Source organism: Schistosoma mansoni, chromosome 1, assembly GCF_000237925.1.
Source record: "Schistosoma mansoni strain Puerto Rico chromosome 1, complete genome".
NCBI lineage: Eukaryota > Metazoa > Platyhelminthes > Trematoda > Strigeidida > Schistosomatidae > Schistosoma > Schistosoma mansoni.
Window position 1 is genome coordinate 46,006,860 of NC_031495.1, and position 22,793 is coordinate 46,029,652.

Genomic DNA, 22,793 nt, shown 5'->3' on the forward strand with positions numbered 1-22,793 from the left:
GAGACAGGTGGAAAATTTCACGTATCGGGGTAGCGTGATCGATGAACGTGGGGGATCTGTTGCAGATGTAAAGGCAGTGATTGGCAAAGCAAGGACAACATTCCTACAATTGAAGAACACATGGAACTCAAAACAACTGTCAACCAATATCAAGATCAGAATACTCAATAATAACGTCAAGACAGTTCTACTTTACAGAGCTGAAATTTGGAGAACTACTACAACCATCATCAAAAATGTACAAATATTTATAAACGATTGTCTACACAAGATACTCAAAGTCTGTTGACCAGATACCATCAGCAACAGTCTACTGTGGGAGAGAAAGAAACCAACTTCCAACTGAAGGGGAGATTAGGAAAATACACTAGAAGTGGATAGGACATACATTGAGGAAATCACCAAACTGCATCATGAGGCATGCTTTAACTTGGAATCCTGAAGGGAAAAGAAAAAGAGGAAGGCCAAAGAACACATTGAGCTAGGAATTGGGAGCAGACATGAAAAGAATGAGTGGTAACTGTTCCTGCCATCTATATATTTCAACAACTTATCTAATTTTGTTTGTTTTAATACATCATTATAGCTATTAATCGCATAACCTATTCAGATGCGTTTCTGAAAAGTGTACAACCTTTCGTTGTGCAAGTTACAAAAGGCTCAATCAGAAATATCGTGGTTGCTGGCAATATACAGCGAAAAGAGTGTAAATTATTTAGATGTCGATTTATTGGACTGCTAACTTCTAACTGGTGATCACACAATATTTATCGTCAGGATCGACCAAGAAGTAAGAAACGGGAACTTGTTGAAATCCTTTGTGCTGAGATTTCTATATTGTACTAGAAATATAATATTGAATAAAGCTAATAATAATAAAACAAGTGGGAAGGATTGTCCAGGACTTTAAGTGGGAGAAATGTAATTCTGAAAGAGAACGAACGGAATTGGAGATGGAAAAGTTAAGAGTCATAAAATTGTGTACACGAACCAAAATAATACTACTTACATATCTTCCATTTGCATACGTTCCATCACAGTATCTTCGTCTTCATCTTCATCAGAAACAAGCAAATAAGGATTATCATTAACTGGACGAAATTCATAACCAACTGAAATAAAGAAAATGAAAGTCACCGTTTCCTTGAATAATTCCACAAGCCATGAATACGAATAGACTACAGTGATTGTCATCAGGTAGACAATGACACGTGTAAAATACACGTAACAAATAACCTGTGAAATGAGAAACAGTAGGATATTAAAGATACTACTAATGGAAAAATCACATCTCAATTGTATGCAAAACAATTGAATAAAAAACAATACTAATCAAGAGTTTAAGGTTTTTTTTCAGAGCTGTAAAGTGTAATTCCACACAATTTTATTACTTAAAATCCATTCCCCAGGTAATAAATTGTCTTACCCATGGATTAATAAACTGTTAATAGTGTAAACTATTCTTCTTAATGCTAAAAGGTGTTATATTTCGACAAATGAAGACTCGTCAGATAGAGACTTGTAGCTTAATGTAGATGACTATTTATGATAACATATTACCCGATTGTAGCCAATACCATGTTTCTACTACTTGGTGCTGACCAAATTCAATGGACCAATTTAGCGAAATATCCACGAAAAATTCCTGGACAAAGAAATTTACGCTACTGAATCTTACCTTTGGTAGTTGAGGGCAAACCGTAAGCAAATAAGGACAAAGCATACGAAATAATATAAACGTAGATACTAATATAAAACTCCTGTAAGACGGTGGTATTTAGATGGTAGAATTGTAACAATGAACACTACTACATCTTTATAAAAGAAGCTAATCTCTAAGCCAAGAATAAAGAACATATGTACTAGGAGTAGAGAAGGCTAAAGCTTTTCGAAAATTTGTACAACCATGATGTTTAATTCATACGAGTGTGCATAGAACCGTATTTGGAACACAGACAGATTAACACGTGTAACAATTAGATCAATGTCCAACACTCAATGCCATTACGCACCGCTTAGTAAATTTCATAGCTTAAATGGTCGAAAACAGTTTTATTTGCTTGAATTTCTATGTGTGATATTTAATTATTGATCAAACATGGCATAAAATGAAGTAGATGGGGCGAAATTCGAGAATCCAACTCAATGACTAGGAATCGAGTATTTTAACTATTAAGCCAATCACTCGGTACTCACCATAGCTCAAATACATACAGTATTCTACGATAACGAGTTTAAGTATACAATCTTACTGTACACTAAAATCATAAAAAATTAATATGATATAAATAAAACTAATAATTTTAGAAACGACAAAAATTTTAAGTGACGAATGCATTTTCAAATCCCATGTTATAGAAATCGATGGTCAGTTGAGGATTCGATTAAATTTAATGCTAAGTATGAATTCTCAACAATCATATTAATTTAAATGAAACTGACATTTATAAATATGGTTTCTTTTTACAAAAAAAGTAATTGGAATCTAAACAAGTATGTGAAATTTGCAATTTAAACATTTCATGACTGTAAGTGATCAGAAATTCGAATTTACCAGAATGTAGAAATGACGGAATAACCGCAGATTACGCAGATTTATAGCTGCTTTACCATCCGTTTGAGAAGCTGCTTTTAAAAGTTTAATAGACCAAACGACAGGGAATAAAATTGCTCCACAACATGCTAAATCGACAAAAATGAAAATCTCTTTCCATGTAGCATAACGAGCCGCACCGGCTTCAGACTCTTCAATAATTATAGTAGCAATATTGGCTAAAACCTATGCAAAAGGATAAAGATAATGAAGGAATAAACAGACATGAATGAGAAATTTTTAAGAGGTCAGTACATTGGAAAAGACAGGAAACATCCGATTGTCAGGCTAAACAAAAAATATATATGAAATGGAGTATGATTTTCGAATGACCATTTAGAGTCAGAAACTGGTTGATTATCACTGAGATTTTTCTGAGATAGTCTACAGGGATCAAACGATTTTGAGAACACATGCCAACGAGATCAGTTAAAAATATGTGTTATAGCGGGATAGAAGTGATGTAACTTAAACATGCTTTAAAAGAAACATGATGCTTTATACTAAAATATCATAAAATGTCATTTGAAATCAATCAATATCTCCTGTCTAGGTGACTTCAGGACCTTAACCGGCCTCATTTCCCAACACTAGACACACAAACTATCTCTTCACAGTCTGATCAGGAATATAGTCAACAGATTTTGATGCTCCAAAATAAATTCTAATGACGTTCCAAACATCTCAAAGAGTTCGCATCTTACAACAATTTTCCAACCGCTTCACTGAGACAGCTAATTGTGATCTCCACGTGCAACTAACACAGCTCGAAGTTGACAACAGCATAAACGAACTCATCACTAGTATAATAACATTGATAGAATTCAAACTCTCCACAAATATCTACCTTTCTCGGTCAACCCGTAATCACTAACAGGTTGTCATGTACAAAATTCAACAGTTGCGAATTCATATATTAGCAAACGGACGCAAATGTTGAGAAAGGTTTATGCATTACGACAAGTGAAATGATTCCTGATCATCGCGTACTAGTTATGAAACAATGTATATTCGCACTTATCTTACTGATGTAGTAACAGAGATTATCCTGATAATTTTTTGAGTAAACATTAGTTTCATTGATAGGTGATATATATTACAGTATTCTAGATAAGATTTAGGTTTTATATACGAACATATGGCCGGAATCGCTATTATCATTCATACGGTTATCTAATAACAACCCTTCCCAAATCTGAGGTTAGTGGATAAATCAGTAACATTAACGTGTCCCGTAGTGTGAAATAATCCAGTTCAATTAAACATGGTTAAAAAGTTTAAAGATCCTAGTAAGAAAGTAAGCATTCTATGCTATTATTGAAAAATTTCACTACTCTTATAATTAGATAAACAAAAGCAGTGACTCATATGTTTTTCATAATTCAAATGTTCATTTTCCATTAGTTGATTTCATAGAGTTTGATTAGCTGATTTCTTATAAACATAAACCAACAAATTACGAAAAGTGTTTAAATTAAACTGACAGTTATTACTTTAATGGCATAATTAATGCAAATACTTAATCATCCATAGATTTCTTTCTTGAACACCTCACACTTTTTTCCTTATGTCTATTATCTAGGTTAATAACACTTTACAAATACGATAACTATTAATTCAATAACAAGAAAACCAATTTTCTATATTAGTATAAGGAGTTTGTCGTGATTATTGAATTCCATTGTTTACATCATCAACTGATTTCAGTTGGACAACCTTTGAAAACCAGAAAGCACTACGCAGCTATTCCACACAAGTACGAGACTAAGCACTGAACATCAAAGACTAAGGCAGGGATCGAACTCAAGACCTTCAGCTACTGTGATGAGCGCTTAACCTTTAGATCAATGGGTCAGCATTCAATGGTTTACATTTCTAACTTGAATCACTTTGCGACCATCTTTGGTGGGGTCACGAATGAACACTGTTGAGGAGTCCCGAACTAGGACAAAACGACTGTTCGGTATTTTCTGTTTTTCAATGGTTATTAAACTAAGGTCGGTTCGTGGTACAAACTACGAAATTAAGAAATCTTTACGAGCTCTTCGCACTAATAATAATCATGCACGCACTAGTAACTAATTTGGAGTTCTAGTAAGAAATCGTGATTAGCAGTGTTTAATTATGTTGTATATGATCCAAATACCCACTAATTGTATTAAAAAATAGTTGGGCAATATCTCTGATTTTCAATAGTTGACTTAAATCTCAATAAACTTAGATTGATCTATGCAATGATTTTTTCATTATTACTAAAAAGATTAAAATAAAACTTACATATGTACCTAGATATTCTACACAATAACAAGCACATTTGTATAAGCAAGAAACGTTCAGCAACAACAATTTTTCTTAGACAATTATAAAAGTGTTTGAAATAATAATGAAATGAATAATAAAATCTTCAAATACTAGCTAATACAGTGAGGCAGTCACAAACAGGTTTATTTACCAAGCGATAAGCCACATTCACTATGGGAGCTGATGCTGTCAAATGACTGCTAGTCTTGAAGGATGAAAGAAGGCTCGTACACATAAAAAGACGCTTGAAGGTTTGTGTTCGAAACAGTGAGGCAGGCGTCTTGATTGAAATTAATTACGGCCATATAACAGATACTTGATAAGCATTGTGTTGCACTTCCTCATGATGATATATTACCTTAAGGTGTACGAACGCGAATCAATGAACTATTACGTTCACACAAGAGAACTAAGCGTAATTTGTTGATAATGAAAATGCCAAGGTAAATTTTATGCTACGTACATGTGTAAAAAATGATTCCTCTTGAAAATAATTTCACAAGAACAAACTCACTTGAAGAGGTACTACAATCAGGAACACATTACGTTCACGCGGTGTTAACATATGTTTGATAAAGGCCCAACCAGCACCAATCAGTAATATAGTGATAAATAGAAGTGCACCTCGAATACTAAAATTAAAGGAAACAACAATAACCGATAACTTAAAGATCAGCAAAAAAGAGAAATATACAGTATTAGTTAAAATACGTAGAAAACGCGTAAGAAGACCATATGAACATATATGATCATATAATGTCAACCAATAATTCAAGATGACTCAATGTAGTTATATGAATAGATTTGAGTTGAATCACTTTACATTGTATGATATCTGACTAATTTTTAAGGAATGTACATCCCAACAATTAGTATCCACAGCTTTTCCGAACTTCTGTTTGTATTTCACGCTAAATACTAACGATTTAAGATATAATTTTACAATTCTAGTTGCCTATATAGTGTGAAATGACCACGTCGGATGGGGTTCAGGAATGGTGTATTCTCTCTTCAGAGGAACTAATGCTTTATTCATTCAACTTATGAAACATCAGTGTATGATATTGGCTCATGAAATAAGTAACCACTAACTTTAATCACGCAGAAAAGTGCAGGATTTTTGTTTGTTGTTTGTGAGGTAATTTGAACTAATGCTTGGAATATTTAAGTGACGTTTTCTCAAAGTTTGTCTAGTGGGAGTAGATGTATTCATTATTTGTTTTTCTTTCGATTTCGTACACTGTTACCCTATACATTTTATTGACCGAAAACGCTCGCCTCCCTTTTTTTCTTACATTATTTTCGTTACTCATTTAGCTAACTTCCTCTCCTGATGTAGTATGCCAAGTGTCCCAGGTTCAACATTCTCTGTATGTATTTATATCTTGAACAAACCATTTACTCATTTTCTTTGATGATTTCACTTCGGTACTGTTGAAATCATTAAATTTTTTTTTTAAATTTAAGCGTTGTTTCAATCTGCCTTTTGTTCTGTTGATTTGGATCGTTATAACCGGGGTTGATCCACAATTGTATGAGGTCTGGTCGATACTCTTTTCTCGAATTTTGCCATTTTTTACAGTTAGACCTATTACGATCAGTTGATAAGAAGTCAGGTAAACAAAACAAATTCACCCTACTTTAAAGATCATCGTTGATCCCATGTTACGCAAATTGATCAATGAATTCAATCAGGATTCTGTCACTTAAACATGAATACTCTTGTTATGGCCTTTTTCTTATTCAATATAAGAAAATATACAATTTAAGTAATAACTTATTTTTCTGGTAAAATTATACAAAACATCAAGAAAAACGTCTTTGTAAGTGAAGAAACAAGTGGTAATCTTTCATCAATGAAATTTGTTTGTAGTTTTTTTCCTAAAAAAAAGTCTATATTTTGATAGTGTAGGCAATTAAATGACTATAGCTAAAGTTTTGGCTAACTACTGAATAAAAATGAAATGAAGTGGACAACCGTTTTCTAAAAATAATTCTGGTTGTTGGAATACTATTGCTACTGCTGATTAGAATAAGACTAATATAAGCCATAGGCTAACTAGTGTTTTTTTCCAAAGTATAGTATGAGTTGAGGGAAATGGTCTTTGCATTACGCGATTATCATATTATTCTTACAGATCAGTCCGGATTATAGCAAAGAACAATTTAAGATACATTTATTATAAAAATACAGAATAACTTTCTACGATCCACACTCTATTTTAAAGTACAAAGAATGAAACATTGTTGAGTTATATTCTTTTATTGAATTAAAAAATTCAAAATATTTTCTAATAGATTAATTTACTGTAAATTCTAACATCTAACAAAATAAGTTCGATAGGTAAGACTACAAATTCAACAATCTCCACAACTCCGTATATGATATGCTTGATGCTAATACGAGTTCATCATATTCGGTAAACGGAACGAAGGTCAATGACACAGTGATACGATAGGCTATTCTAAACCACTGTCCCCGGCCCTGCTAACTAGATCAAGAAGTCTTGATGAGGCGTAGAGAATGTATTCTACAATCACCCAAAAAAATACGAGGTCACTAAGCACATAAATCAAGCTTATTTATACAATGATAAAAACGCCTTAGGAGAGCCAAAAAATAGCTTACTAAAAAAATCCGTCAACCAATGACAGTCAAGGATTTCCGAGTGGGAAATGTAAGCTGTAGGCCGACTAAGCGTCTCTTGGCGCGAGAACATAAAATTCAAATTTTCAGAATAAAAGTACGAAATTGGGACCTTTATCAAGTGAGTTCTGGGGACCTAACGTCCCCAACAATATACTAAAAATTATTATGTGTTTACTAGTGACTAACATCAAGAGTTTGTTCTCAGAATTCTAGTGAGAAGTCGCGACCAGTGGATTTTCAACCAAGTTGAACATGAGACAAACGACATCAATAACAACGGATGATGGTCACGTGATATTATGAACTAACTGAGTGTAGAAATGTAAACCATTGGATGTCAACTCGGTGACCCGAATATACTGAGGTCGTGGATGAGCAGTGCTGGGAAATTTTATACAACGAAACAGATGTTCAGTGATTGGGTAACTAAAGCCAGTTTGTGATGTAAAACTGCAAATTTAAGACACACCATAGACTGCCTATACTAAAAACTCTCAGTTGGTTATTTTATATGAGATGCTTATTCAAATTGAAAAAGGTTTTGTATACTGAATCCTTTTCACTGTTTATTACAGAAACTTATACTTCAGAAGTAACTAGCTCCGTGAGAATATAAGTCATTTCAAGATTATGAAAATGCCATGCTGATGGGTGTAAACTTCTGCGAAACATACGTATACGACTTTATTTCGATTATAACCACATGACATCAAAACAAAGTGAATCACAATGTCAAGTCAGTTATTTTAGCAGTCATAATCACAAATTGATCGATAGAAAGCTATGGAAAATAAAGATCAGACCAAGTGACATTTGTTATTATTAAATGACCCGAAAGTGTCAGTATTGCAGCCATAGAATAGATGAGTTGCGGTAGTGTGATGCGAGTTCAAGTTCCACAAAAAGTATTAGGATTACAGAAACCCTTCGATGACGAATCCTAACAAACAAAATACTCACTACTCAGAATAATTTTGCTTAATGCCTTGTAAATTAGAATTGCTGAATGATAACTGTAAATACCGGCAAACCAATAATCACAACACACAAGATAGGATCAATCAACTTTTAGTTAAATGACTGACTAATAGTAGATCACTAAAGTTACCAATAACTGCTTGGAATGACTTCTATAGTGTGGAAGAAAACATTTTGTTGTTTTAAGGGAAACAAAAAAAGATTTCTGAAAAGATTTTACACTAGTAATACAAATTACTACACAAATAAACACACATACATATGAGTGATATAATACATAACAGCCCAACTTTCTTCATGAGCACCATGTTTCCCAATCACATAATAATTTACCTAAAATTAAATAAAGGAAACAACAATAATAACATTTCATTATCACTTACATATAAAACAATAACAAATAATCATTTTCTAAAAAGTGGTAAACAGTGACAAAACAGATTGTCATTGATGAAAATTAGTGCTAATCAACTTATGTTAAGCGATTATGGTTATGTAAGCATTGCGGATTTAATGAGTTCCATTCTATAAATTAATGATATAACATTTTGTAAAATGTCTTTTAGACATACTGCAGCTTAAATTTATTCTCTAGTGTATAGAACGTACAGAGTATTGTTGTCTGAAGAGGTTACGAATTCATTTAGTCAGCGAACGGAACAAAGACTTGTGACCAGAGACCAATAAGCTATCTATACTGACACGTCTCAAACCCAGCTAACTAGAGTGAGAAGTCTAAGTTGGAAGTGGGGAAGATATATTCCGTAGGCAGCCAGAAGCAGAAGCAATCGCAACAGGAAGAAATCAAACGTATATATACAGCATAAAATTGTCCTTGGGAAGCATTACAAAATAGCGTATTAAAAGATACAACGGGCCAATAGCATCTAAGATTTTCCAAAGTAGGAAATAAGACTCGAAGGTGAAAAGAGCGCTTTTGGTGCGAAAACGAAGAAATTCAAATTTTCAAAATAAAATGACAAAAATAAGTCATTTACCAAGTGAGTTTTGGGGATTTAACATCCCCAACAAGTATATTGGAAGGAAATTAATAGAATTTTTCATATTTATTTGATAGATTTATAAATCCCTCACAAGTAGGAAAAAAGAGAATGTTACTTGTGTTGTCGGAGTCCGACTAGGTGATCTGGGGTTAGTGGCTAAAGCGTTCGACTTTCAGCTCGTAGGTGTCAGGTTTGAGTCCTCCTCAACTTACTTCAGTTTGGTTAGACAGGAAGTATCCCTGGCCCCCACATTTAAAATATGGTATGAAACCAGGTACACAAATATATACCTGGTAAATGAGTGGTAGTGCAAGTATAGACTGATTTTCAAGAAACATGAACAAATCATTTTTAGTTGTCTAACTCACTATTTTTAGCATTTACGATCAATTCTCATAGATAAGTAGATAAAGTAGTTTCCAACCTTGCAACAGTACCTCTTCAGATTGATTACGGTTGTTGTTACTAACATCATACTAATGTACTAAACAGAACACATGTTTTTCTATAGTGACACTATACAATGCGTGAGAACAAGGTAATGGATCCTCCTCCTACTCAAAGGAAACCTCTAACACTGCCTACATATCAATATGCAACATCCCCAATTATGACTGGCATTATTTCGCAAATAGAGCTTCTTAAGCAGCTTATCTTCGTCATATATCTAATTGTCGGTCAATCAACTAGAGTATATAGAGAAATGTTTGAATTTGTACAATCCAGTGATTGGAACTCAAGTGTTTTAATCACAATCGCAACTAACATTCAATCATCCAGTACTTGCTTCGCACGCCGATTCAATTACTACAGTTTGGACAATCGGTTGGTATCAGTAATCCTTACAAAAAAGTGAGATTCGAAAGAATACACCATCAGTGTTGGTCACAATGACACAAAGTCTTTACAGAAACAACTTAATAATGAGTTGTTAGTTTGTTTGAGCACATAAACATTGGTACAAAAGGGCACCAAATATATATGTGCCGCACAATAACAATGAGGTTGTGAAGAGACAGAGGATGGAAGGTGAGTATAAAAACGACGAACAAAAGTGAACAGAAATGAGCGTATTTGAGTTAAACAAATGAGAATAATAATAATGAGAGAAACAGTTCATTTAGGAAAAATACAACCAGAAAGAACTCTTTCAGCTAGAGTAATTATTTCCACTTTTATGAAGTAAAAGAAAGTTATAGTGTGGTGTGGTCTACTTATATCCATATAAGTAGTATATGGTGTTGGTCAGACATAGAATGTATTTTGGCAGAAGACCGATGAGGAAAGAACTGAAACAGAGCGCAATCGGTAGGAAAATGCACGAACAATGGAATTAGAGAAGAAACAGTGAAGATCGAGACTATTGGTTGTTAATTTGCAAATTGACTGTCCATTGTATGGTTTTCAGAATTTACTGACGTAGTCTGTAATTTTTGCTGAAATACATTTGATTGTCCCCAACCAGTATTCTGTTCACTACAATAGCAGGATTGCCACTGGCTTCTGTTCTCAACCTTTTCTGATAAAGCCTTAAGCCATTGTGTTACACCGTCTCTTGGATCCCAATCAAGAAATCATGAAGGATCAACAGAACCCAGTACTGTACAGATTCCTTTCATACCACCGCATCATGTCGTGCATTGACTACCTCTCCACCTCTTCCAACCAGTCCCAGTATCAGCAAATAATGCGTGACGTGTAATTCTCTGGGACGACATTCGTAGAATATTTCCAAGCCACCGAAGTCGATTTTTCAAGATAGTGACACTAAATGAATGATCGTCGCTGTGCACGAAAACACGTTGCCGAACATCTGCATTAATAACATGGTGTTGCCACTGGATGTCAGCAATCCTTCGGAGACAACAATGATCGAACATTGAGTCGTCTAACATCCTCAGCTCGGAAAGGCTAAATTTCACAAGCATACAGAAAAACTACTTTTACCGACGCGTTGTGGCTCCGATCTTTTACAGCCAAACTAAAATTACGAAGACGCCAAAGATGGGTGAAATTGCCATAGGCTACTTTGGATTTTACTATACGTGAATCGATCTCATCACTCACGCCACCACCAGTACTCACGCAGCTACCCATATACACGAACTTGTCGACTACTTCTATCCTCTCACTATTCAAAGTGAGTTCAGGTCCAGGGCCCTGACAGTTTTGTAAAGATACTTTGCACTTAGAATGTGCAAAGCACATACCATACCTACGGACACTGATTGCCAACTGATTAAGTGCGGATTTCATGACATGGTTATCATCACATTGTAAGAGAATATCATCCGCATATTCAAGATCGAGAAGCCTTTCTCCAGGCAACAGATCCACACCACCATTATCTATATTCATCAGAGCTATTTCCAGAATGTCATAGATGACAAAGTTGAAGAGGAATGGTGAGATTGGACAACCCACCTAAACTTACTGCTTGAATGGAACAAGGGAGAGAGATTATTGTGTACCCTCTGCCTGGGGTTTTTGCATATAGGGCTTTCAAGATATTATCGAACTTCTCTGGCGCACCCGTTATTTGATAGACAAACCCAGAGAACAGTCCTGTTCAACCAATCGAAGGCGGCTCTAATGTCAAGAAACACTACAATTGTTGGCCTATAATAAGTATGGCGATTTTCTAACATTCGATGGAGAGTGAAGGTACGATCAATACATCCTCGACCAGAACGAAAACCAACCTGCTTCTTGCGAGTCAATCTTTCTCGAGTTTTGAACAGTCTATGAAGTATGACGGAAGCCAATAGTTTTGACGCAATCGAAAGTAGACTTATACCCGGGTAGTTGTTGCATAGATGACGTGAACGCTTTTTAAAGATAGGGACAACTATTGACGATGATGAAGGTAATCTACCTGAGAAGTAGTAACTAATCCATTGGAAAGTTATCTTTGAAATACATTAGCAGCTATAAAAATTTTAATTCGCAATGAAATTACATTTATATTTCGATGTTTCATGATAATCACTATGGCAATTATTTTATTGTTAGAGGAAAAAGTGTATCTCTATTTAAAATATGATATACATTAGTGGAACAATTCTACATGAAGTTTGATTGGATTCTTCTCGAAACCACAAAAGATTCGTCGTCAGTAATTTAACGACAAACATCGCATTTTTGATGTACATATGTACATATAACGCTTTTTCAAACATCAAAATAACCTGAAACGTATCGTTAGCTGTTGAACACAATCAATATTTAGGAAATACAATGAAAAAAAACTTGTCAGGTTTATGTGATATATAAGCGCGATACATCTTGAACAGTTTGACCACACATTTACTTGTTAAGAGCTTTATTTACAAAAAGTAAAGGGTAAAACTAGACAAATTGAAAGAAAGAAACAAAGAATATAAAAAAAACTATAAATCGTACCATTCTTAATAATAAATCAGTATTACCAGATTGTGTTTAGTGTGGATACAAGTTGTTTTTCGACACACACACACATAGCGAGTTTGAACATTCATATGGCTAAAGCTTTGACAAATCATCCATCTCTGTTTATAATACTTGTGGTTTCACGGCGATATCGAGGCAATCCGCACAGGTTACACTGATGAGAAAAGAGACTGATCAATTCCAGTTCTAAACATCGATGGGAATATTCAAATAACTAATCCAGATGAACTAAGTATTCACCCTATGAAAATTTCATACAAAACCACAAAGGCTGAGTTAAAACCAACCATTTGACCCATTTCAATCATATGTATAGCTAATGGAGAAGGCGGGTATTTGTCAACTACTCTTATTGAATTTGTTGACTGTATTTGTTTTTTCACATCAACAGAATTATTTTTATTATGAATACGCTATGAACCACATCTAAAATGAAGGTTAATGATCAAAAGAATTTCTTGTTCAAATGTCAACAAGCAATATCTCTAGTTAAAACAAAAAAACAACTGTACAATAAACATGTTAAATTGTCCCTTGTAAAAAAAGTAAGTTTATTCTAAATGAAAAAAAACTTTAAAACAAAATTGATTATGAATGCATACTCGTTTGTTTTATAACTTACACTATGAAAGCCAAGTGAAATTGATTTGACTACAGTAACTGCTAACATGAGATAATGAATTCGATAAACCGAATTTCTAAACAAAAAGTAAATTAAATAACAAATAAACAGAAAGTGTAAATGAAAAAGGAAAAAAACGAAAGGGAAAAAATCTCATGAAATCATTTTATTGGGTTGAGCTATTTTTGGATAAATCAAGATTGACTGGGGAAATTCATGGAATTATGGGATAATTAATAATGAAAATGATGAGCTACAATGAAAGCAACGACGAAATTAACCTTTCATTTCTGTCAGTCAATCACATTAGAAAATATATTGTAATGATGGGAAATGTGAGACAAGTTTAAAACTATGAAACTTTTCAATTTGCATTGACCGAAAATATAAATAAAAAATTTTCGATCAATCACTACTTTACCAAATTCGGATTTAAGCATTTAATTACATAGATATTAAAAAAACTGTACAATAGAATAATGGACAGAAATAAGTGATTCTACAGCCACTTTTTGTGTACATGAATTTTAAAATTATTCCGCTAGAGTTTGTATGCAAAACATAAAATTGATTTTGGTGACTAGTCTGAGAAAAACTGCATTTAATTCTTGGTGGTGTGACAAAATCTCATGTAATAATAGGTGAATTAGTTAAAGTTTGTTGATTCAAAGAATGACTGCTTAAGATCGATTTCAATAGTATTTTTGTAAGCAGATTTTAGTGCATAAAAAATAGAAAGAAACCAGTGCTCACTTTGATTTGCGAAGGTAAACAAACCAGAAAATACTAAGGAACAAATAAGCCAAACAAGAAATTGCATAAAGCGTAGGTAATGGTTGTTGACCAGCAGATAAATAACTGTTTACATTCTTCTCAACCATTTTTAACTACAAAAAGATACAAAACAGAAACTAAGTCATGGAAATAAAACATTGTTATTAAATCTATGCGAAACAAGATCAATCTTAGACACGAGGAAAACATCTTTTTTTATGAAAATCATATCATTCCCATTTGTGAACCATTTACTTAAGTGAATGCATATATTATTCCTTAAAATTAATTTAAATACTTACAGAGTATGTATTAAACAGCTCCGTCGTAATTAGTTCAAGTAAATGACACAAACTTACCTGATATTTCGTTATTTAGAAGATGAAATCTTCTGGTTTTACATTTCATAAAATGTAATCTACATGGTATCAACCGACGTAGAATTATAGTGATGTTAATGTTTCGAACGGATTTTCTACCTTCCAAGTGTCACTTCAAAGTCAATCTGGTTGCAGACTTAGCTTGAAAATAATGAATGAGTTTATTAAATGTATTTATTATTACATCTATTTTGTGAGTCATATTTCTTTCATCAGAAAGTATGCGCGGAAATGAAACCCTTATTTGGATTTATCACTTTATGCTATCTGCGGCACAAGAAATGTACATTTTATCGATTAACAAACAGTGAACACACATTACGCACCAGGTCTCAACTATCACCCAACGGAACACGTAATCACAATCAATGAGAATCTACAGGATTTGAATTTTCAAATACTATTTAAGCGTATAATCAAGGGACGTTATTGAGTAGAATAACATTTAAAATGATCAAGAATTATTTAAAAAACTCAATTAAAACAGCATTTTACATTATACACAGCAACTTAACAAAATGATCAGTGATTAAAGCACTTGATTTCCAACTAACAGATTGCACGTTTGAGCCCCGTCACATCTACTTTAGTTTGGGCAGTCGATCAATAACACTGCCTCTCACACAAACGGTATTTTATCACCCCTAGTGTACAAATCTCTGCTTAGCGTATAGAACGCATCATTATCTTCAACAAAGTCAAAACTTACTGTTAAGTTAACTGAATGACGTTTACCAGATTCTACATTTAATTCAGCACAATTATGAAAGTATAGATGATATAAGCCTTCTTCAGATGTATTCAAGAAACGAACTGTGAACTAAATAAGGAAAAAAAGTTACTTTTGAGAACATATATTACAAGGTGAATACATTTAAAAATATTGCGATGATTATGTGTGTTAGCGGGACATGAATTGGATTAAAGCATATTCCATGCACAATTGCGTTGGCGCACGCTGATTGGTTGATTCCTATCCAATCACCGCTAATCAATACTTGGGGAAGACTCTAGAATCTTCTCATGTAAAAACTATAAATATACTAACATATTTCTTATTGTGCTTCTTACTTCATCTACCCCTTGTTATTCAGAATATAATTTATTTCCTGTTCAACCGTGTTCTGATTTGAGTACTTGTCGAGTGAATTGGTGTCCAAGAATACTAAGCAGTAGGAATAGCTGGGTTGTAATAAGAGCACTTATAACAATGTGATATGAACTTAAGAAATTCATTAAATAGGAATAATATATTTGTAAAATCTCAGCGAATGAATTTGTAGTGTCTTACATCAACTCGGCGCTCAAATACTGTGAAACTATTCGTTCTAATTTAGACGAGAGTTCTTATATATTTAAGAAATTCATATTAGATATTCTCAATTTTCTTCAAGTATCTCGGCCCAATAAGCTAATATAAAAATGATAACATTTGAAGTTGATTGAATAGCTCACGAGGTTACAATCTCTAACATAATAGTTCAAGTATATATGATATTCATGAGTTCCGAATACTTCCACTGCTTATAGTAGGATAATAATAATAATAATAATAACAATAATAATGATGACAATAATGATAGTAATAATGATAATAATAATAATAAATATGAAACTAAATACTCAAGAAAATAAAACAACAAGTGTTTTTTGTCATATGGAAAACCGATGCTTATTAAATAAACATATGCTTTGGGTCATATTAGTTAATATGAAGATTACTTATAAACTATTTCACAGTCGTAGCAGCGGAATGAGTAGTAAAGCGGTAAATTATCATTAACTTTATTTGAGATCATGAACCGATCAATGTTAGACCACCATTGAAAAACTGGAAGCACTGGATGGCTGTTTCGTCCTAATCTGGGGCTCCTCACCAGTGCACGTTCACGATCTCGCACGCCGGATTGAAATCCAGGTGTTAATGTCTAACTTCAATCAACTCACGATATTGCGCGATCATTTTCCATTGTCTTCGGTGGGTAACTGCCTCACACCCGACACGGTTGAACTCCACTGATCACGCCTTCTCACCAGAGCTCCGAGAATTACTTCTCGAAACTAGTCACCAGTGAGCACATGATAATTATCGGTATAGGGTTGTGGAGATTGTTGAGGCTTGAGAGACCGAAAACCCTGGGTTCGAATCCCATATGCAGGATCATGGATGTACACTGCTGAGGAGTCCCAGACTAGGGCGGAACGGTTATCCAATGTTTACAGGATCTCAAATAAAACTTAACAATATCTACAACCCTATATTGATAATTATGATTAACTCTTATAAGCTAAGATTTTTAAGGATTGATGATATGTCCATTTAAATATCTGACTTCGATAAATAAATAAAACCACTCAAGCACGTAAGGAGTTCCCAAACACTTGTCAGCTAGAATAGGATAAAAAATTTGTATTTTTCTATAAAAAAGATCACTCACATTAGCACTTATTACATTGTCTTTCACTTCGTATGGAATCCGCTGTAATGAACCTTATAAAGAAATAGAATGAGAAAGGTATTGCTTTTTACAATCTCACTAAAACAAATAATCTATTACACACTCGTTACAATTTTTGCAAAACTAACCCAATTATTAATGCTTTGTGTTGGTCATCTTTTCTAAAAAATTTCTAACATTTAATGACTGAACAGCCCCAATCACTAGTTTTCTTGTTGAGAAGTAATGTATAAGTTGGATCCGGATGAATAAATTGATCATGGAATGTTAAAAAACCTCAAACGAACACATTTGGAGTTGAGATTATTACGACTAGGTGATGACGGACATAACAGATTGTCATACACTAACACATGTTTTGGTTTCAAATGGTTTCGAATACAGTATTTTAGATGGACATTTTACATTTCAGAATGACTGAATAAAACCTCCCTTTACGTTTTAAATAATCGAACGTTATGACAGTTCGTTGAAACTTATGAATTAACAGTTTACAAAAGAAATTATTTCTTTTCCTACATTTCTGGATTAAACAGCTCAACTAAAACACATATGCCAAGCAAAGTAAGGTTAGATGAATTATAGTCTACAGAAGTGTGGTGCAGTATGTGAAATAACTCAGTAGGTATAACTATAGATTGTAATCGAAGCAAACAATTTATCAAACATATAAAATAATATGCCCTGGTACGGCCTAGAGTGGGGAGAGTCCACTCCCCCTCTCAAAATGCTCTCACATGGCCACGCGTATATAGCCTCGGCCGGGAAAGTCTCGCGGCGGGGGTGTTGTTTACGAAATTGAGAGGACGGAAAGCGAATATCCGACACCTTAGCCGGGTTGGTGGACACAGCTAATCCACCTAGGGGAGTTGGAAAACCCTGATTCCAAACCAATGGTGCACATAGGCTCCAGTATCCTAATGGAACAAATGGCGTATGAATCAATCGTTGGTCACCGGTTACCATGGGACTGCATCTCCTCACGATGCTCCACTACCTTGTCGATCAGACCTTCAGGTCAAAGGCTCCGGGTGTGGTCCCCTAAGAAAACCACCTGCTTCAGTTTGGGCACCTGAGCAGTATCACACAAATCAAATGAGATTTGTGTGGCGCATATATATCTGGTGCCCCTTTGTACCAATATTTATGTGTTTAAATAAAATAAAATAGAATAATATTTGATAATTATTAACATAATCAGATTGCATAAACTTAAGAGTGATCTGATGACTGAAGACAAATGTTTAAACCATTAAGTTCTTTGATTCGTTTGGAAAATATGAAATCTATTTCTAGTCTACACTTTTTCTTTCTCTCTGTCTTGAAACAATAGTTATGAAAGCGACAGAATAGCAACTAGAGTAGCTTCAATCAAAATTCTAACTCCTGAAAATAATGCCAAAATGATTTTTGAATAAAATATTGCGATATTAATAGCTTAAGAGAGAAGGGGTACAAAACAACAGACCTCCATAATGTGATCACTAATGCTTTTTCGTTACTATTCCAGTGCAACCCAACCGACGATACTTTACAAACTTCAGAAAGACTTATTGTACATTAATTTTCCCTAACAACCGAAGTAAGATCACATTACCTTAGAAATCATAAAATAAACTCAAAATAATTCTCAACTGTACTAGTTTTGATATCCGAAACTTCTGTGGATTTAGTTTACAGCACGGACTAGCTTTATCTAGATACCCACTGAGAACTAGTAAGTCGATGTAAACCTGATACAAGTTACCACACCATATCAGTAAAGCGAGATGACATTAAAAAGAGAAATACTAAAGTCGTAAAAGTAGAAGTATCAATGATATTAAGAAAAATTAAACAATGGAAAAGTTAGTTCCAAAAGAAGGGATAAGTTTGAAGGATAGAAGATATGAAATAAATCTAAAACTCGGAATGTAAGATAAGACAAAAAGTGAGTGCATCTAAGCCATCGGGACCGATTCTGAGCCATGTCACCTAATGTCTTTAACCACTGTTTACGATAAACGCGAAGACCCGAACCAGGAAGCCTGTACCTACCAACATGTTTTAGACTGACGGTAAATGACTTAATGAACTGATGTCACGTTTCTTTTGGCAGAGCCTAGTTTTCTTCTAATCTATATCTAAGTCACCAAACAATGCGCGTCGAGGTAAGTAGTGGTTGTCCATATGTAATGTGAGCTTCAATCAGTTTAGTCAAAGATTCAAAATATTGTCAACTAATTTATTTTATTTGTCTAGTACCCTGAATCTAATCTCAACATTGCTCATTCAGTGATCCTAAATAACACAACTAATGTTGAATGGACTTATACTCAAATATTAGTAACCTATGAGTGCTTTTTATCTTTCAGAGTTAAGTTTCACAGACAGGGAGCACTGAGAACACTTTGTCCTGGCAGGGTATTACCCAGAAGCTTTTATATGAAAAACAACAAACTATTTTCGCACAGACAAATACACTTACCAAAAGGAGTAATTTGAGATAAAATGATTCCGAAAACCTTTTGTAACTGTGAATCATCACTTGGTTCAATATGATTTTTAGCTTTATGGTCTGGGAATTGTTGCTCTTCATCCTTAGTATCTTGTGAGTATTCAGCAACTTCACGTAGAAGTTTGTAGACAAGATACTGTTGTCGATGTAGTTCCAATACATTCATAAATTTAACTTTTTCTATAAGTTTCGGTTCAGATAATATTATCTGAAAGAATTAAACAAAGAATAAGATATTCATTACACTTGGAAAAAAGTTTACGACTAACATTATTTACAATAGCTACCCAGTCAATCAATAATGAAATAGTGGATATGTAAATAACTTTCACCTAACAGATTTTCAAATCGATATATATATATATATATATATATATATATATATATAATGACGTAATCCGATAAGAAACTTACGGCATTTATTGCTTTAGCCAACGAGAGGCTTCGATCAGTAACCAACCGCAAACAGGTAAGAGCGTAATGAATATTGTCAATCAAACCTATGGGTTTGATAGCAGGTTGACCATCCTCTTCCATTTCTAAAGACGAGGCTTCAAAGATTACACCTTTATAATTGGGATCGTGATTGTGTATCACCAGTGACCTATTTGAGCAAAAATGTCAGAAAATTACCAGCGAACCACTAACTTGGATGATTTATCAAATGAGAGGTAAATAAATTTAAATGACTTATCCCAAAAACAAGAATTTGACTTGGATTCCTATAGAAGATGAGTAAGTAGAAAAATGAATTTCGACGTACAATAAGAGACGTTACTCCGGAATCCCCAGCCTTATCCAGAGTAAAAGTTATCTGTAAAGCAAAATAGATTATATGTCACATGATACAAAATCGAATTCATTTATTTTAATAAATACTTTGATGTACTTATCATAGAAACGTTAAAAGGCCCATTGTCTCGAGAAATTCTAACAAAATAATGAGAACACCTGTGTATTAAACCATTACAAATCAACCAACAATTTCTAATCAGTTGCTAACAGGCTTTGGTGCTATCGTTAAATGCATAATGAACTTTAATTATATGAAAGACAAGACTGAAGTTTAAGCATATGTTGAAGCAATTGGCCCAGTAGGAATGGAATACAAATCATAATAAGTGATAATCAAGAAGGTTCCAAAGTTAGAAAGAAGAGGAAATAAGAGTTGTCAGTCATGAAAAGGATTACAATCGAAGACTAAGCGAGTCGGTTACTCATCGAATCCAAATTGAATCCCCAAGCATAAACAGCAGATAAGCATCAAACTAAACAGTTTGTGGTATGTTTCTAGTTCCTTTACCTATGACTCCTAACATCTTGTTTTATTCAAATACCCGACAAGTAAAGAGACCTACTTCAATGTCGTTACTGGTACTTTCATTCCACATAGAGTCCAGGTTCCTATATTAATCTCAGTCAGAGTGTTAATGAAAGGTGGGAAATCGGAGAGAAGATGGAATCTACATAAAATGATACTTAAGGCGCTCTGACCATAGTTTTAACCACCGTGTTAGGGATTAGATGAGCTCCTTTTTAAAGAAACTTTATTAACAATCTTTAAACCCCCAGTTTGTCGAACTCTTCCAAATTAATGTATAGCTTTACCCATCGTCCTTACTGTTTAACTTACGTTATCAACTACTACCCATGACCACGGTGTAGAATGTAGTAGCCTACGTTTAAGTTACTTCCGTTCATTGTCGTACTTAAAACAAATTAGAATGAGCTTCGAAGAGTCTGTGAGTTGAATGAATACTAAAACCGCTGACACTTTCTAAAATTTGTTTAGAATAGCCAACACACTGAAAAACACGACACGATCGTTTCCCAAGTTGACTTAACCTTACTACTGGGTGTGCAAGTCATCCATTGTAATTACTCTATCCATGTATGCAGACTTTTTAAAGTTGGGGAGCCCAAGGTAAGAAATACAGAGTAAATTGTCTGAGCCACAGTTATAAAGGGTGTAGCCAGACATAACAATTAACTGGTTTTTTATAAAAGCAGAGGATTATGTACACTTATTCTGCTTCACATCACCGTGAATGACTATACTTTGGCTCAGATTTCGCACTTTAGTAATTTAAATTTGAAACACAAATAATAGCTTTTGAAAGTAATGCACGACAATGACTTTTTAACTGAACACTGACAATCAGTAAGATTCGATCGATTGTCAACAAAAAGAGCCTAGGAAAAGGATAAAATAGACGAATTTATCATGTGTTGGGTCACGACAGTGGGAAGCAATAAAGAACAAAAGGTATGAAAAACAATATTTTCTATGACAGTTAACTATACTGATCTGAAAATCAGACTTAAGATGGAGTATTTCGGGTTTGTGGCAAATTTAGAAGTATACTCGGAGACAGCTGTGAGTAAAATAAGCGAACACTGCCTATATCTAAATATTGAAATGTTTAAACTTGATGATAAGTGTGTTTCATTTAACTGCACAGTGAATGTGACATTTTAACATATAAATATGGTGAGCTTGTTTTTTCGACGATTGCAAAAGTTCATTTACAACTAAAATGAAACCACGAACTAAAATTACGAAAAATTCTGTAATCATTTGTGGGAAACCACATGATGTAGCTAAACTTACATATTGTAAATCACCTTCCAGTTTTTGGATGAAAACAGAGAGAAATGAATCCTTTGCAAACCCGAAATGACTGCACAAAACCGACTTACGACCATCGTTCTAAATTTCATGTAAAATTTTAAATATTTGAAACCTTTAGATTAAGGATATGTTTTCGACTAGCAAGAGGACCACACAGAAGTAAAACTACCCAAAACACACAAACAGATATATTCATCACGAAGGTAGCGCAAGTGTCAGCCAGCGCGCGTCGTAATACGGCTTTGGAAGGAATAGAAGCTTTCGCTTAAAGGGCTAGTAGCAGTGGGTCACTAAGAACCCGAGGCAGAAAATTAGGCATTTGATTGATAAAAGAGGAAAATGAAAAAATTGGTGAATCATTTTAAGATACTATCTTTAGTCCTTAAGAATATGTGGTTTGAAGAATATCTATGACGAAATCACTCGGTCTCAGATTAAAAACTTCTTGGTGTGGAAAAAACGTTGTGGGATCCT

At 34.0% G+C, this 22,793-nt stretch overlaps 1 protein-coding gene across 1 annotated transcript; it reads right to left on the minus strand.

Annotated features, from left to right (window-relative positions):
• Positions 1-1,543: 1,543 nt before the first annotated feature.
• Positions 1,544-22,354, minus strand: Smp_170350 (putative lung seven transmembrane receptor; the record flags this gene model as incomplete). The annotated part of the gene is made up of 11 exons (XM_018794601.1): positions 22,299-22,354; positions 20,451-20,501; positions 20,336-20,409; positions 20,102-20,291; positions 19,658-19,895; positions 17,170-17,222; positions 15,441-15,551; positions 8,782-8,855; positions 5,409-5,526; positions 2,555-2,779; positions 1,544-1,645 (listed from the first exon to the last, which is right to left on the minus strand). Exons 4-11 carry the CDS (start codon positions 20,222-20,224, stop codon positions 1,544-1,546), a joined length of 1,044 nt encoding a protein of 347 aa, XP_018648996.1. The 5' UTR covers positions 20,225-20,291; positions 20,336-20,409; positions 20,451-20,501; positions 22,299-22,354.
• Positions 22,355-22,793: the final 439 nt, after the last annotated feature.